This window comes from Ascaphus truei, unplaced genomic scaffold (genome assembly GCF_040206685.1).
Source record: "Ascaphus truei isolate aAscTru1 unplaced genomic scaffold, aAscTru1.hap1 HAP1_SCAFFOLD_3263, whole genome shotgun sequence".
NCBI lineage: Eukaryota > Metazoa > Chordata > Amphibia > Anura > Ascaphidae > Ascaphus > Ascaphus truei.
Genome location: NW_027456250.1, coordinates 5779 through 22496, shown reverse-complemented (window position 1 = coordinate 22496; position 16718 = coordinate 5779). Strand labels below are relative to the sequence as shown.

The 16718-nt window shown below is 47.4% G+C and overlaps 2 protein-coding genes across 2 annotated transcripts; one reads left to right on the top strand and one right to left on the bottom strand.

Moving 5' to 3' along the window:
- Positions 1-12478: 12478 nt before the first annotated feature.
- Positions 12479-13023, bottom strand: LOC142483476 (histone H2B 1.1-like). Its single transcript, XM_075583484.1, has one exon. It carries the CDS (start codon positions 12977-12979, stop codon positions 12599-12601), a length of 381 nt encoding a protein of 126 aa, XP_075439599.1. The 5' UTR covers positions 12980-13023; the 3' UTR covers positions 12479-12598.
- Positions 13024-13284: 261 nt separating this feature from the next.
- On the top strand, positions 13285-14744 carry LOC142483475 (histone H2A type 1-like). Its single transcript, XM_075583483.1, has one exon. It carries the CDS (start codon positions 13306-13308, stop codon positions 13699-13701), a length of 396 nt encoding a protein of 131 aa, XP_075439598.1. The 5' UTR covers positions 13285-13305; the 3' UTR covers positions 13702-14744.
- Positions 14745-16718: the final 1974 nt, after the last annotated feature.

Sequence of the window (16718 nt, the reverse complement as noted above, 5' to 3'; positions counted from 1 at the left end):
TGGTCGGAGAGAGGCAGCCGTAAGGGCAGAAAAGGCGCGCATAGAAGAGGAGGAGCAGGTCGCCGCCGCCGCCTCCGCTGCCAATGCCGCCGCCGCTGCTACCACCGCCGCTGCCAATGCACGTAGAAAGGCCGAATTAGACGCGGATCTAGAGGCTCTAAGCAAAGAAGAAGACGCCGCTGCCGCCATAGCCCAAGCCGAAGTCCTAGAAGCAGCTGCGAGACAGGACGGCGGGGAGCTACCCTACAGACGGATTGCCTCAGAGGATCCAGCCCAACGCACTGAAGACTATGTAAGGAGCCTCTCCAGTGTAAACACCAGCGCACCATCCCAACACGGATGGAGCAACTCCACAGACAACGAAGACTTGCCAGGCCCACGAGGAGAAGATGCTGCTCCTGCAATGGTACATGCTGCCTGGGATAGCCACAGCCACAAGAGTGATCCACACGCCAGCGCGCACACGGATGCACCACAACAGGCTCGCAATCCAGGTACACCCACGCGGAAGAAAACAGCCCCTCACACTGGCCAGCAGCCATCACGCATCCACGCCAAGGAAGAGGCGACCGCACAGACCGTCCCAGCAACTACCTCAGAACGGGGCAAACGCGCCGACGTCTCAGGTCTGACAGACATAGCCAAGTACATGATCCGGCGCGACTTGGTGCACGCAGGACTCATCAGCTTCGACGACCGCCCTGAGAACTACCGGACGTGGAAGTTCACGTTCAAAGATGCAATCGACAGCTTGGACTTCTCAGCAAGGGAAGAGCTCAACCTGTTAGTCAAGTTCCTGGGGAACGTATCCAGGGAGCAAGCGCAGAGACTTCGGACGGCAAACGCACATCAACCCCAAGTAGGTCTGGACCTAGTGTGGGAAAGGCTAGAAGAGACCTATGGCAGCCCTGAAGCAGTCGAGGATTCACTCTTCAAAAGAATCGAGAGCTTCCCCAAGATCACGAATAAAGACTACTCGAAGTTATGGGATCTTGGAGACCTGCTGCAAGAACTGGAGTTCGCAAGGAAAGACCATTCTTTAATAGGTCTCAACGCCCTAGATTCAGCTCGTGGAGTGAGACCCATCCTGGAGAAGCTACCCTTCAACCTCCAAGAAAGGTGGCTTTCACAAGGCTCCAAATACAAAAGGGAGAAGCAAGTCGTCTTCCCCCCATTCTCATTCTTCGTGAGCTTCATCCGCGAAGCGGCAAGGACAAGAAACGATCCCAGTTTCATCTTAGGTGCGCAAACCACATACAGTGCGAGCAGCCTGAAGAACGAGAGACCAGCGACGAGATATGGTAACCCCCAAACACCCGTCTCGGCCCGCAGGACGGACGTGCCTCCCACGACCCAAACTACTCCCGATCAGTCAGTCGCCGGAGACAAGGAACCAAGGGACCCAAACAGGGAATGTCCCATACACAAGAAGCCACACCCACTCAACAAGTGCTTTGGGTTCAGGATGAAGTCCCTAGAGGAACGCAAGAGGTTACTTGGAGAATTCGGAGTCTGTTTCAAGTGCTGCGGTTCCACTACCCATCTAGCCAGGGACTGTAAGGAAGAGATCAAATGCACAGTGTGCGAGAGTGACAAGCACGTGACAGCGTTACACCCAGAGGCGATGACACTCCACCAACTCAAGAACCCATCCTCCATAGCGGAGCATGGCGGGGAGAAAGAAGAAGGAGAGTCAACATCCGTCACATCTCAGCGCACTGAAGTTTGCGGAAAAGAAGGTGACAAAATGTCCTGCTCCAAAATATGCCTTGTCGCAGTGCACCCCCAGGGACAACCTGAGAAGGCTATTCGGATGTACGCAATCCTCGACGACCAGAGCAACCGATCACTGGTCAGGTCAGAGTTCTTCGACATGTTTAACATACAAGATGGTGCTTCTCCTTACACTCTCAGAACGTGCGCAGGGCAAATGGAGACCACAGGGAGAAGAGTGAATGGCTACACCATATGCTCAATAGACGGCAAAGTGAACATGCCCCTTCCCACACTCATCGAGTGCAACCACATGGCCACAAACAGGGACGAGATACCCACACCAGACGTGGCACTCCATTACCCCCACCTCAAAGGAATAGCCAACCACATCCGGCCGGTGGAACAAGACGCCAAGATCCTGCTGCTGCTCGGTAGGGACATCATGAGAGTACATAAAGTCCGTAAACAGCACAACGGACCCCACAACGCGCCATACGCCCAAAGACTCGACCTAGGATGGGTGATAGTGGGCAACTCGTGCACTAACAAAGAGCACGGGCAAGACTACGTCGATGCCCGCAGAACGGAGGTGACAGAATGTGGACACACATCTCTCTCTGAACCATGTCTTGGCCATCTCCAAGTGACCGAAGGGCCAAGTGAAGAGGAAAGACAAGGTCATACCCCTGAGACCAACAAAGACATCCTCACGCCGATGGGATGCGACAATGGCTTAGGATGCTCAGCAGTCCAGACAGCCAAGGATGATGAGTCGACTCCACCGAAGGAAGAGAGGAACCTCCCAAAGGTGACCGACAAAGGGATCGTCCTAAAAACAACAAACAATCAGACAATACTCCCGCGAGCAAGGGCACAATTAAGACGTACAGTTGTTCCTCTCCACAGAGTATCAAGCAACAGAGCAACCAATTGCCACGGCTGGCATAGCCGCAAAAGATTGCGCCCCACAGGCGAAGCCACAGTGTCAAAAGGACTGTTCGTTCAAACACGTAAGAGGGGACAATTGCAGAGACATTTCCCAAAAGGATTTACAAGGACAAAAGAGACTGTTCTTCGTCATGTCCAGGGAGAAAACAACCTCCCGATGGCAGTCAACAAAGAAACACAAAAGCGTTTCACCAAACTACGCGGAGATGTTCTCGTGCAAGAGAAATGTACCGATGAACTACGGTGCACAGCGTTCCAGACAACAAGGAACGATGACAAACAAACACCCTCGAGGGAAGATAGAGGATTCCCGAGGTTAACTGTCAAGGAGCTCTCTAAAGACGGACTAAGCAGTCGGGTGACTCCGCTACCATTCCGTTCACCAAGGAGGCGCTTCCCAAACAATGGAGAACATGCCATCTCTAGGTTCACCTCGCACCTCTGCGGCCCACAAAGGGAACCAGAGACCAAAAATAACTTTGTGGTCTTCATCCAGAAGATATTCTTTACCGGCCACGCAAAGCCAGCACCTCTAATGGAGGAAGGCAAAGAATGTCGGTACCTCCAATCACCTGGGGCCTACCACCCTCCGGTACCCGATCAAATCCGGGTAATGTTCAACCCCAGCGCTCAGCTTCAGGGAGTCTCCCTGAACGACGCCCCCTTTATTGGATTACATTCGACAACCAGTTTTCCAGGGACAGTAATCCGCTCCCACAAGGAGCCAAAAGCCCTCTCCTTCTGCCAAACGCCAGGTGATAGAGCAACAGGCTGCCACGGCTGGTATACCTACAAGGGGATACACTCTGTGGGTGAAACTACAGTGACAAAAGGACTGTTCTCTCACAAGACTAAAAGGAAACAGTGCCAGAGACTTTTATACAAAGACATTGTGGTGCAACCAGCAAACCTGGAGCTGTGCATCCACCCTGCATCCTTTGCCAAAGAACCTTGGCCAAGGGACCTTGATACCAGTGATACCGGCCGGTGTCACATCGCTATGTGGACATGGACTCTTGCATTGTTTGAGAATGTGATGTTATCTTTGTTATGCATTGCACATATGTTCCACATATTCCAGTTATATAGTGGTATCTCCAGATACCAGACGGGGAGTGTCATGGAACAAGAATCACATTCCTGCCCGACCCCCCTTCTGCTTGTCAGCTCCTTAAGTTCAGCTGCAGGCATTGGCTCCACATACACACACTGTGCCTGTGTAACATGCAACAATGTTGCATCTTCTGCCTCTGAGCACATAATCAGTGAACTGCTACTGCAGCTTCTCCAGTCCTCCCAGTTAATGGACTTTCCCATGTTCTCCCCTGTCTTTTGCTGACAGTTAGTGCAGTCCCACTCAACCTTTAGTGTGACCCCTGCCCCTCACTTTCTTTTCCACCCCAGATTACAGTGAGTACAGACCTGTCTGCATCCACCCCTGGTAAGGCCTTTCTCTCTTACCTTAGTCTAACCCCATAGAAGCACCCCACATAGAGAAGCACTCTCTGCCTACACTACACCCACAAGTTCCTGTGTTTTCTAATCCAGCAATAAAATTAAGAAAGACATTAAGGACTTGTCATGCTTTGGAAGAGGGAGGACATGAGTTGAGCTTACTGGAACTAATCATACATCATTCGTGACCCTGGTTCCAGGATACTGGCAATACTAGAAAAATTCAGCCAGACCTGGGCACTCTGTGTGAACCTAGAAAAAAACAGAATAATGGTATTCCAGAAAAAATATAAAAAACATCCAACCATATCTCAATTCACACTGGACGACAATGCACTGGAACAGACAGCGAGTTACACATACCTAGGTCTAACAATCAGCTCATCAGGGAAATTCAGCCTGGCCATAAATACACTGAAGGAGAAGGCCCGCAGAGCATTCTACACAATAGAGAAACAGATGTACCACCTCAAACCACCAATACGAATCTGGATGAAAATATTCAACAGCATCCTCACACCCATCCTTCTGTATTGCAGCGAGGTGTGCGGCCCTATAACATTCCCAGTTTACACAAAATGGGATACCAGCCCAACAGAAATACTCATCTGGAATTCTGCAAACACCTTCTCCAAGTACACAGGAGTACATCAAACAATGCATGCCGGGCTGAGCGGGGCCGCTTTCCTCTACTGCTCACTGGACAGAAGAGAGCACTGACATGCTGGGCCCACCTAAACACCAGCCAACTACAGTCTTACTGCTACAGAGCAATGAGAAGCCAGGACCTCCTCACTAAACCCTGTGCCATCAAATAACTTGTCCTCTCACTCCAAGGACAAAACCCCACACAGATCAACAACCTGCCGAAAAAACAAATCAACTCAATCGCCAACGAAATGAAGAAGCAGTATGTGACTAGGTGGGACAATGAAATCCAGCGCTCAAAGAAGCTGGGAACCTATCACAGCCTACAGAGAGAAAACACTCTGGTACCATACCTGGGGAAGGTAAAAGACCCAAAGCAGAGACAGACCCTGGGCCAGTACAGAATAAGTGCCCACAGCCTAGAAATAGAAACAGGCAGACACAGACAGAACTGGAAGCCCCGGGAGATGAGACTGTGCCACAGATGTGAGCTAGGAGTGGTAGAAGATGAAACACACTTCCTGTTGCGTTGCACACAATACTCTGAAATGAGGGGTGCCCACCTAGAGAAACTCACTGCACTTATCCAGAACTTTAATAATATAGAGGAGAACCAAAAAATAGCGATCCTCCTGGGAGAAGATGAAACCACAGCAGAACTGGCTGCACACTATGTCAGCACCTGCCACAGGCTGAGAGATGCCCACTAACCCCCACACCCCTGTGTGAAACTGTTACCCATATACCGTGCAACCATTATACCCTATCCCCTAGTATTCACGCGAGGGCGGGACAGAGGGCGAGACTTCAACTCACACACACACACACACACACTCCCCCACTTACACACACACACTCCCACTTACACACTCCACTCTGGTATGCTGCACCTCCCTCTCCCTCCTCACACACAACCACACTCTCTCTCTGCCACTTACACACACACAGACACCAAACCCCTCCCCTACGCGAGAGCGAGTGTCCGCCCTCTCAAATTCCTCTCTCTCCCTCTTATCAGCGGTGCCGACAGGAGATGAAATACAGCAGTGACCGGGTGGATGCTCTTATGTCTGAAGCCGGCTCACTGGAGTGGTATGCTGCATCTCCCTCCCCCCCCCCCCACTCTCTTACCTGCCATGAGAGTGAGGAAATCCAGCCTTGGGGGCTCCCACCGTCCGCCTCGCCCGCGATACACACGGAAGCAGCAGCAACACGAGTAGCACTTCCTCCAGCCACACAGCGCCGCTCCGCAGACACATCCAGCTAAAGCCACAATCTCCAGGCCTCTCTCCGCCTCTGGTCCCGGCAGTTGCTAGGAGATCCTTAGTGGGGGAGGGCGTGCCTGTATGCGCCTGCGTTGGTGTGTGGCGTAGCGTCACTGCAGTGCCTCCAAGGGATGTCTTCGGCTAGGCTATCCTTACGGCGTCCCGCGTTGCTAGGTGACCCGCTTGATCGTGTCCCGGCATCCTGAAATGAGCCACAGCACAGCAACGGCACTCTACAGGGGGTTAAATGCACTCCTCCGGGCGATCAGGGGTTGCATTTGTCGAACACTGGCCATAATCATGTGTGTGCATGGTCCATCTCAGCTTCAAACACTCTCCGGATAGGACAGCTGATTAAAGAGACAATGCTGAGTGGCCTAGCCGCCCCCTCTCCATGGTTTTGTATGAGAACCAAACCTATATAAGCTCAGAAAGACTTCCAGAGATTCAGAGAAACTCTGCGTCCGGTGGAACCGTTTGTTGACTGTTTTGAAGCAACATGCTCCAGCTGCTGGAGGTCCTCACCCAAGCCTTTCTTAGTTCCTGAGGCCTCACAGTCTGCAAGAACTTATCCACAGGATAAGCAAGCTTAAGCGACATCATGAACTCTAGTAAGAGTTTATGTTCTATGTTTTCCCCTTTTAATTTCTATTGGGCTAGGCCTGTACTATTACCTGTTCCTAATAACTCGTCCCCCTAGGATCCCTAGAAATGGTGTGATCTGCAAGCGGGTCATGACAATGCATATGCAGAAAACACGTCCCCATCAAGCTCTTGCAATATCCACAACTGGGTGTGTTGTCTCAGACAGAGGTAAATAAGGTTTATGTGCAATGCAGCAAGTAAAGTGTGGCATAGATTTCCATATCCCAGTGGTCAGCCAACTACGTTACAGATGCACATCATACACAGATACAGTTGTATTGAGGCATACTCACAGACACCATGCAATGCCGATTTGGCAACCAATTGTTTCCTTGCTGGCGAAAGCTGCTGACCCCTATTTGTAGTAGCACTGGTACTGCTTGTTGACTTCCACAATGGAGGTTGAGTATTGCCGGTAGACCGTGTAATCTTCAGCAGCACACCTTCAATTATAAATGCCATTTACAATGAATGTGTTGTATTACATACAAGCTTCATTACCCTGTCAGAGAGACGACAATACGTCCAAGGGGTATGGACATTCCAAGAGCTTGATCACAACTGTTATAATGCAGACAAATACTTTATGAACTCAGAACAGCTCAAGATACTTCAACAAGTGGGGCGGATTACTTGGCACCGAAAGTCCCCTATGGCCTATTATGGAGACTGAACCAAAACAACATTGTAATTGTGCATTAGGTGAGACTTATATTTGTTTATTGAAGGGCATTCAGGGAGACATACTTCCAATTATACCACTATCCTGCTTATTATTGTAGTTTCTATGCACCTCCTATAGTTTTTTTTAGATTTCTGAGGCATGAAGAAGTGTGGTAACTTTGCAACATAATCCTACATTTCCTATAAGGATATGTAATGATAGCTCAAACTTTTCATTACTGTGCATTGTAAGAGAAAAAAAGAGTGGTGTATATAGCGCTAAAAACAAAACAAATGTGATTATAGATTATATTGACAACAGCGTGAATATTATATAATAGGCAAGGCTGCCAGGAACATCTAACCCAAACACAGTTAGTGAAACACAAAAAAACAAATACAGACCGGCGCCTTAGAGTCCAAATAGGTGATATATAGAAAGTCCAATGGATGGCTTGGGATATCCAATAAATGGTGATCTAGTCCAGTGGACAGCAGATTCCTCAGCAGCAAAATTGATATGCCATGCAGGGAAGACAAGAGAACAAGATCATAGTGTAACAAAATATGGTTAGAACATATAACATATAAACATAGACAAACAGACACAAATAACACTGAACAAGTAGGCTGACTAATAAATGAAGATTTAATAAACACAGTAAAAACCAGCAAGCTGGTAACGAGCAGGTATAGGATCCGGTGTTTTTAAAACCGGAATCCTACTTACAGCAGGTCCACAGGATATATGCAGGTGAATGGTGTAATGGTGGTCCCGCGACAGATGTTGGTGGACGTGTGCCACGTGTAGAGTCCTGCAGGCACCTCCTCGGGTTGCTGCCGAAGATGCGACACTGCCTTCTCCTTCACAGGACGCCTTCCGTTTGCGCCCGGAACTGCGTCACAGCGGGCGGGACAACACACCGGATCACACTGCAAATGCCAACTCCTATGCACCGCAACTCCAGGAACTGCTGAAACAGTCTGCTCCTCTACCAGTTCAGCTGGTGAATAACTCTCAAAGGCCCAACGCGTTTCGTGCGCATGCACACTTCTTCAGGGGCCCTGAAGGAGAGGCAGTGTCGCATCTTCGGCATCAACCCGAGGAGGTACCTGCAAGACTCTACACGTGGCACGCGTCCACCAACATCTGTCGCCGGACCACCATTACACCATTCACCTGCATATATCCTGTGGACCTGCTGTAAGTAGGATTCCGGTTTTAAAAACACCGGATCCTATACCTGCTCGTCACCAGCTTGCTGGTTTTTACTGTGTTTATTAAATCTTCATTTATTAGTCAGCCTACTTGTTCAGTGTTGTTTGTGTTTGTTTGTCTATGTTTATATCTTATATGTTCTAACCATATTTTGTTACACTATGATCTTGTTCTCTTGTCTTCCCTGCATGGCATATCAATTTTGCTGCTGAGGAATCTGCTGTCCACTGGACTAGATCACCATTTATTGGATATCCCAAGCCATCCATTGGACTTTCTATATATCACCTATTTGGACTCTGTAAGGCGCCGGTCTGTATTTGTTTTTTTGTTTTTTTACTGTGCATTGTACCATAATTTACCACACCATTGTTTTAGCATAGCACAATTATCGCCAGTGTATATTCCTCTCCCCTGTGCCTTATTCTGTCTGGTGTAATTGCTAAGTTCCGATTATAAGACAATGATTAAAAGATGGGCCAATGGGGATCATATTAATAAAGGTTAACCCATTATCCCTATCTATCTTAAGGGATCCTCAGGGGGTTAACCCAGTATCCCAGAGAATAATGTGATTGGGTTTATGTACCTCCCTGATTAGAATGAGTATGTTTTGCTGCTGCCCATGTGTGCAGGGCTGGTAATCACTCAGCGAGCCTGCACACACAGAGATAGGGTCCTGCTATCAGGAATGTGGGTGGGGAAGTGCCCCAGCCATTGTTAGGAGTGGGGAGGAGCGCTGACTCAGGTCTGGGGAACAATGTCTCACCGAGTGGTGCTATTGTTCAGTCCAGATTCTGAGGCGCCTATCTCTGAGGGATATATATTGGGTTGTCTTTGGGAACCGTTGCTGGGTATAAGCCCCGTAGGTACAATTTCTATTTGTCAGTTTGAATTTCCCACACCTCTTCAAACCCACCTCTGTGGGGTGTCTTAGGGGCACAGTCACCTGCTGTGTCCCGGATTGGCCGATCAGACGAGCCTCTGCTCGGTGATTAGTCAGCACCCCGTCTTCCATGCTTTGCTATTAAGACAGGTAACCTATGTAAAGACAGAAAGTTACCCCCTGCACTTCAATCATTGGGTAGCAATAAATGGGGAAATAAATATACATAGTGAAAACTAAATCTATAAGAAAAAGGAGACTTTTGGTTACATCCTTTTATCAAATAATGCCAAGCTTGGTAACCAACTTCAAGGTAAGTCTCAATAGCAGGTCCCTATGCTAAATGCATATACATGTTCTGTGAAATATACCCTGTAAAGAGCTGCCAATTTCTCATTACTATGCCATTCGAGGTTTGTGCCGGAGATAAACCAAAGTGAGGCGTGTAAGTGGAGGCGAGCAGGCGATTTGAACTTGCTATAGTGCAAATATCATCCCTGGATTACTGCGCTACCCACAGCGGACGGAGCGTGGAAGCCTCCCGGGTTAGCCTTGGAAGTGGTGCCTGGCACCTAGTTGAGAAAGTATTCCCTGTTTGGGTGAGTTTGTGCCTAAACTGTGGGTAGCGCCGTCTGTCGACCTCATTCAAAATGTGTGTGTGTGTGTTCCCGATGTTAAGTGTCCTTGTCTCCTGTGACTGATATCACAACCTGCAAATAATATTCACCTCCCCAGGACCAGCTGTGAGATGAGGGCCGGATCTTTTCCTGGGAGTGCGTCTGTTTCTCTCCTGGGCTTTGCATGTACAGTAGACCGTTGGCATCTCGTTTATCAAGGTTACGTTTCCTAGACAATGGAAAATTAAATAGAAACGTGTTATTGGGAGTTTTTAAACCCCACTATTTTGGGGTGGGGAGGGGGAGATATTTTGCACACCCACAGATTCCTAGTTTATGGTTGTGCTACTCCCCAATGTTGCTGTGATTAAGGCTAAACAGCTCCTATAAAAATAAGAGTTTTCTAAGAGGTTTCAAACATGATGTAATGTCAATGTTTCTCCAGAAGAGGAAACATTGAGGAATTCAAAATAAAATGTAATATATAAATAAAAATAAATATAAATAAAAAGGCAAAACCTACATCTCAGATAACAGATTTGTATAATGAGTCCATGCACTTCTCCATCTCACCATTATGTGTCTGTAGTGACGATGATGGGATAAGCTGCCTAACCAGGATCACCTTACAGTGGGGGATTTGTGGAGACTAATTAGCAGAGAAATCATTATCCTCCTGACAATGATGGATGACATTAAACTATGAGGTCACATAGAAAGCTATCACAGAGCCCTTACCCCACCTCCTCCCACCCCCTCCGCACAGCACTAGGTACATGGCCGCCGCTGCTTCTCCTCTTGCTCCTCCGTCTTATTACATGAACCACATTCACCCACCGTGCAGCCTCCGAACTAAAGCCCGGTGCGCGGGGATCACGGGAGATGTAGTTCCGGGGAAGTGAAGCTGGGAGTCAGGGACATGCATAGTAATATATTGCAATGGAGACCTTACTGCGCATGCGTATTAAAAGAGTCTCGGTCACCATAGAGATGATAGAGGATGCACTTGGCGGCCATGATTACTTTGGGCAGATCCCTTTGAGTGTAATGATAACTAAGGGCAGAGGAATGAGGCAACCAAACTGTGCAAAAAAATGTGACTGGAATAACATGGGATCTTTGAATGAATATTACGGAGCTTGGATTTAGAATAGAGACAGTAATTGAATAGGTGTAAAAATTTCACAAGTGATGTTGGGATAGTGAAGGAACAGCCCAAGTGTTTCTTATTAATGCGAGTTATACATTTGTGTTTTGCTGCCTTTCTCCCTCTATAGATGTTATGGGGAATGTGGCATCTCTGGCAGTCTCAGCACCTGTACATGTATTTGTGTGTTTTGCTCAGTGATCATTTTGCAAATTCAGGATTTTACTCAATGTTTTTCATTACATTATGGGCTATTCAAGGGATTAAACCTAAATGTATCAAGAATGATGCAGCAATGTCAGAGTCCTATTGATTTGGACTTAATTCGCCAATTCTATTAAGGGAAGCCACACAACGTGCAGTGTGTCACAGAACTATCTGGGGGTGAAACCTGATTCAGATCATGTGAGAAATCCAGGTCTCCGGGATACACGTTATTGCCAAAGCAATACCGCCACCGTGTGGTCTGTGTGTGAATGGCAGATATTAAATCCTTTGGCCCTTTTTATCTTCTCTGTATATTTGTGTTGCCTCCGAGACCAACAAACCGAGTGTGTTACACAATAAATGTGTGGTTTTAGGATTAAAAAAAACAGGACGTGATAAATATTTGCGATTTAGAGTTCTGACAAGTTATCACAAAACCACTTCAACTGCTACTGAAATCTGAGGGAACACAAGACAATGAGAAATATCACTTGTTACATTTTGTATAACGTTTTTTTTTATGTAAATGGAATAAAAAATGTTCGACAAACTATAAAAGGCCAATTCTGATAATGCAAATGAATGTGCTCGTATCTAACGCATGTGGCAAACACGGATTGCATGGTCTGTTACTAATCCCAAACTGCACTAGGACTTTCCCCCGATCAGATGCGTTATATAACACGCGGGTGTGAGGGCATCATTTCATGCACACTTATTCTGACACGTGCACATATCTGTATTTTAGTGAGGCTCAAAAAAAGTACATGAGGGAAAATAATCGCAGGTTATTAACCCCAAATCCCACTTCCCGAGCACGAACTCCATTACTAACACAGCAGCGCCACCCTGTGGGATGTGTGTGACCTGCAGATTATCTGAAGGGGATTCTCGGCGATTGTCACTTTGTCTGCGGTTCTCCCGCCTCTTACTAACAAAACAACACAAGTGCAGCAAACACGTGGCTGGGTAGGAAGCCAGAAAGAGCTAAAAATACATCACATAAGATACTTTATAATATATAATAGCTACAAAAGCAAATAACTGAGAAATTGCAATGTATAATAGAACACTTCCCTTTTATCCCGAGCACAGATGACATATGAGCATATCTCTTATAGTGATAAAGTGGGTGGCTCTTAGAAGAGCCTTTGTGTTTGTGTGTCAGTGATGAGATCGGGGTTACTTGGCGCTGGTGTACTTGGTGACCGCCTTGGTGCCCTCGGACACGGCGTGCTTGGCCAGCTCTCCCGGCAGCAGCAGGCGCACAGCGGTCTGGATCTCCCGGGAAGTGATGGTCGAGCGCTTGTTGTAATGAGCCAGACGGGACGATTCCCCTGCGATGCGCTCGAAGATATCATTCACAAAGGAGTTCATGATGCCCATGGCCTTGGAGGAGATGCCGGTGTCAGGGTGAACCTGCTTCAGCACTTTGTACACGTAGATCGCGTAACTTTCCTTCCTGCTCTTCCTACGCTTCTTCCCATCCTTCTTCTGGGTCTTGGTCACGGCTTTCTTAGAGCCCTTCTTGGCCGCTGGCGCAGACTTGGCTGGTTCAGGCATGTCGGGCGATGCTTCTTCTCCAAACAGCAGAGAAACAATGTCACCTAAACCCCCAGCAGCTCTATTTATAGGAGTCCTATGCAAACTAGCAGCCCCTGCATTCTGTTCTTCTATTGGCTGACTTTATCATGTGACCGTTTATGACATCATCAGTTTTCTTTCAAATTACATGATTGGTGGTTACAGGATTATGGAACTGATTGGCTGTTTTCAAAACTGACCAATCACAGAGGAGTTCAGCTGCTGTCTGAGTGTATAAATAAGGGCACAGGGGGCGGGGTTTGTCACTTCTCCTGTTACCTGAGCTGCTGTCTGAGTGATACACGATGTCTGGAAGAGGCAAACAAGGCGGGAAAACTCGCGCTAAGGCCAAGACTCGCTCATCTCGGGCTGGGCTGCAGTTCCCAGTAGGCCGTGTGCACAGGCTGCTTCGGAAGGGAAATTATGCTCAGCGTGTGGGGGCCGGAGCCCCGGTCTATTTGGCCGCAGTGCTGGAGTATCTGACCGCTGAGATCCTGGAGTTGGCCGGTAACGCTGCCCGGGACAATAAGAAGTCCCGCATCATCCCCCGGCACCTGCAGCTCGCTGTGCGGAACGACGAGGAGCTGAACAGGCTGCTCGGAGGGGTCACCATCGCTCAGGGGGGTGTCCTGCCCAACATCCAGGCTGTGCTACTGCCCAAGAAAACCGAGAGCCACAAGCCGGCCAAGAGCAGCAAGTGAGCTTCACCCCCGAGACCAGGAGCAGAGATCCCCACATACCCAACACAAAGGCTCTTTTCAGAGCCACCCACAGCATCAAAAAAGCGTTATAGTATTTCACATTTCCTGCAGGACATGTTTTTATTATATTTCTATCTCCATTCTAAGTCACTTTAATGGTTTATGATAATAGTTCTCTTCATTTGTAAAGTAATGTATAATTAAGTCCATGTATGTGGAGGTGTCAGTTCTGTCATTAGAAACAGTACTGCGTTTGATACGACACTGCAGAAAGCAAATCAATATTTAATACCATAAAGGCACCTACTGTATATATAACTTGGGGGTGAACTTTAATTACCGACATGATGATTTTAAGGGAAAAATCCCATAAAATTGATGAACTGATTAAAGTGCATTTAGTTTGCTGGAACCATAACTATAAAGCTAAACAAAAAAACTGTTTATAGTTCATCGCTAAATAAATTAAAACAAAGTAGTGTAGCATGGCTAATACACTATAAAGTTTGTTTCTGTTTGTAATTATACAAAAGGCGCAACGTGTTGGTATTAGGAGTCTATTTTTGAAACAATTTACCACACGGTGGCGCTGTTGGATTAGAAATCGGTATCTTCATTACTTGGCTTGTGAAGGCTAAAACCTGTTTTTATATCGGACACAAATTCGCAAGCCATGAAGGTTTATTATACTGAAAATGTATATAATGTATCATTAAAGACAAGTGAGTAACATTGATGCAAGAACAATTAAAAAAAAAAAATATTCAACCAACGTTGTTTACAGATTGCCCTCGAACATGCAAAATCAAGTCATATTATAATTAATGTTGACATGTTAGAAAATAAAATAGCATAATGGTATAGAAAGATTCAATAACCAAAAGGCAGAACACATAATTACAGCATCTGGTCTTCGAAATAAACAGCACAAGTTTTTTGGAGGTACAATTTATCAAATTAATTCCTTTATGAGCAAGAACAATAATCAGAATTTATTTTTGTACCACTAATATACTCTGTGCTATAAACTAAAAATTACAGAACCTGTCCCTTGTCATTTTTTTTTTTAAATCTGAGGAACAGCAATGTCATGTACGGTCCATCTGTGAGTATGTGGCCCATATACTCTCTGTCACGGACCGCACACAAGTGAGCATGTGATATGCAACCAGGGTTAATACACACGGCTACTCTAGCCAACACACCTTTCTCCTGCACAAAGTACTTTCAATATGTTTATATTAACCCATTACTCAATTGCAATCCCATCTATGTGCGTACATCACTGGCTAATTTTGGCAAAATATGTAATTATTTACCAGAGTCTCAGGTCCCTGTTTATTATAGAAAAAAAAAATTGTGCACTTAACACACAATCAGTTGTAGCTAAATGTGGCAGCAATGAAAATACTCTGTACAAAGCGTGCACCAGTTTATTCTGAGCCCCAACACATCACTTATTAAATGTTTTAATACCCCCGTCCATGGTCAGTCCGGAGTCCCTGGGCTCTGTTCCCTGTGTGGGAGCTGGCGGCACTCACAAGCCAATCGGATCTGGACTCAATGACCGGTTTGGCAGCGTGCTGCCACATGCCGTCTAAGCTCTGATCTGACAGCAAGGTATTGCGGAACTGCCGACTGTGCTCTGGCTCCTTGGCCCTAGTCATACTGGCAGGGATAGGGTTGTCCGTTTGGTCAGGTTACACCCAGCTTACTTTACTGGTCTCCTCCAGGACATCCAAGGGATGAACTCCAATGTCCGGGGACTGATGGTTTCATTCTTGGGACCCTGAACAAACAAAGTGTCAGAGGTGGCAAGGTCTCAAGTCTGACAGCAGGTCACAGCCACAATGGGAAATAAAATTGGCAAATAGCCAAGGATAGCGTCGCACCACGAGCAGGAACAGGTGAATAGGGTGTGGTAAAAACATAGTTATTGGCAACCAGAGAAACACACTAACACATTTCGCTCCCACAATAGGGCACACTCGACGGACACACTCTACCCCTATTAGTGGCACATAAAATTGCCCTAATCAGTTCCCAACAACATGTTGGTGTTATGGCCTGGGAGGTCTGTGCCATTACGGATGCTCGGGGCCATGCCCTAATCGATGAAAACACGGGCCATCTGCAGGGACTTAGGGGCACCATCGGACAGGTGGCAGATGCTCTGGCCCAAACATATCAGGTTGGACAAGAGTGATGACCGTGCCAGGGTCCAACTTGCTGACCACCATCATAGTTCTGGTGGTATAAGGGCACAAATATTTCAACCGCACAATGATCTGCTCTAGCCCAATGGTGGCTCCTCTTTGTGTTGCAGCACAGGCAGCAATCTCGGCAGCCTCGGAGACTGGGACCTGGGTTGCCTGGATGATATGGTGGGTCACCTGCTATTGCTTGAGCATGGGAATGTGACTTACCCTGGCGTTTATATGAGGAGCTGGGTTGTGGGTCCCATCGCAGGTGGATCGGTTCAAAGTGCAGTGGGGCAAACCACCCTCAGATGGCACGCCCTGTTGAAACCAAAGCATTGCCACTTATGGGTAAACTTGGTGGTCGGGTTCTGGAACTAGGGGGCACTGGGCAGCTCCACAAAGATGCATCGGACCTTGGGGTTTATGTGTGCCGAGGAGGTTGGTGGCCAGGAACTGGAACACTCGGTTGGGGTTGTTGCCAGAATAGGAGTCGAGCCGCCATGAACTCATCCGTAATCTTGGCAGTTTGCTGAGCCATTGATGGTTTGCCATCCATAATGCATTCACTCACCTCCGGGAAATGTTTGAGTACAAATTGCTCCTTCACGATTAGGTTAAGGAATACATTGAAGGTACTCACTGAACACACAGTTACTCAACTCTTTGCATGATGGGCTGACCGGGCCACAGAGTCAGTGTGCAAATCCGTGGACCCCTTGTGCATGGCATGAAACTGTGTCCAGTAAGTCTCGGGCGTGATCTCATACTGAGACCAGAGCAGTGCTTTTACCACCTGGTAGTCACCAGCATCCTCCC

Bases quoted from the DNA above. Each gene is read 5' to 3' on its own strand.
- LOC142483476 (XM_075583484.1), bottom strand. From the start codon at position 12,979: ATGCCTGAACCAGCCAAGTCTGCGCCAGCGGCCAAGAAGGGCTCTAAG.
- LOC142483475 (XM_075583483.1), top strand. From the start codon at position 13,306: ATGTCTGGAAGAGGCAAACAAGGCGGGAAAACTCGCGCTAAGGCCAAG.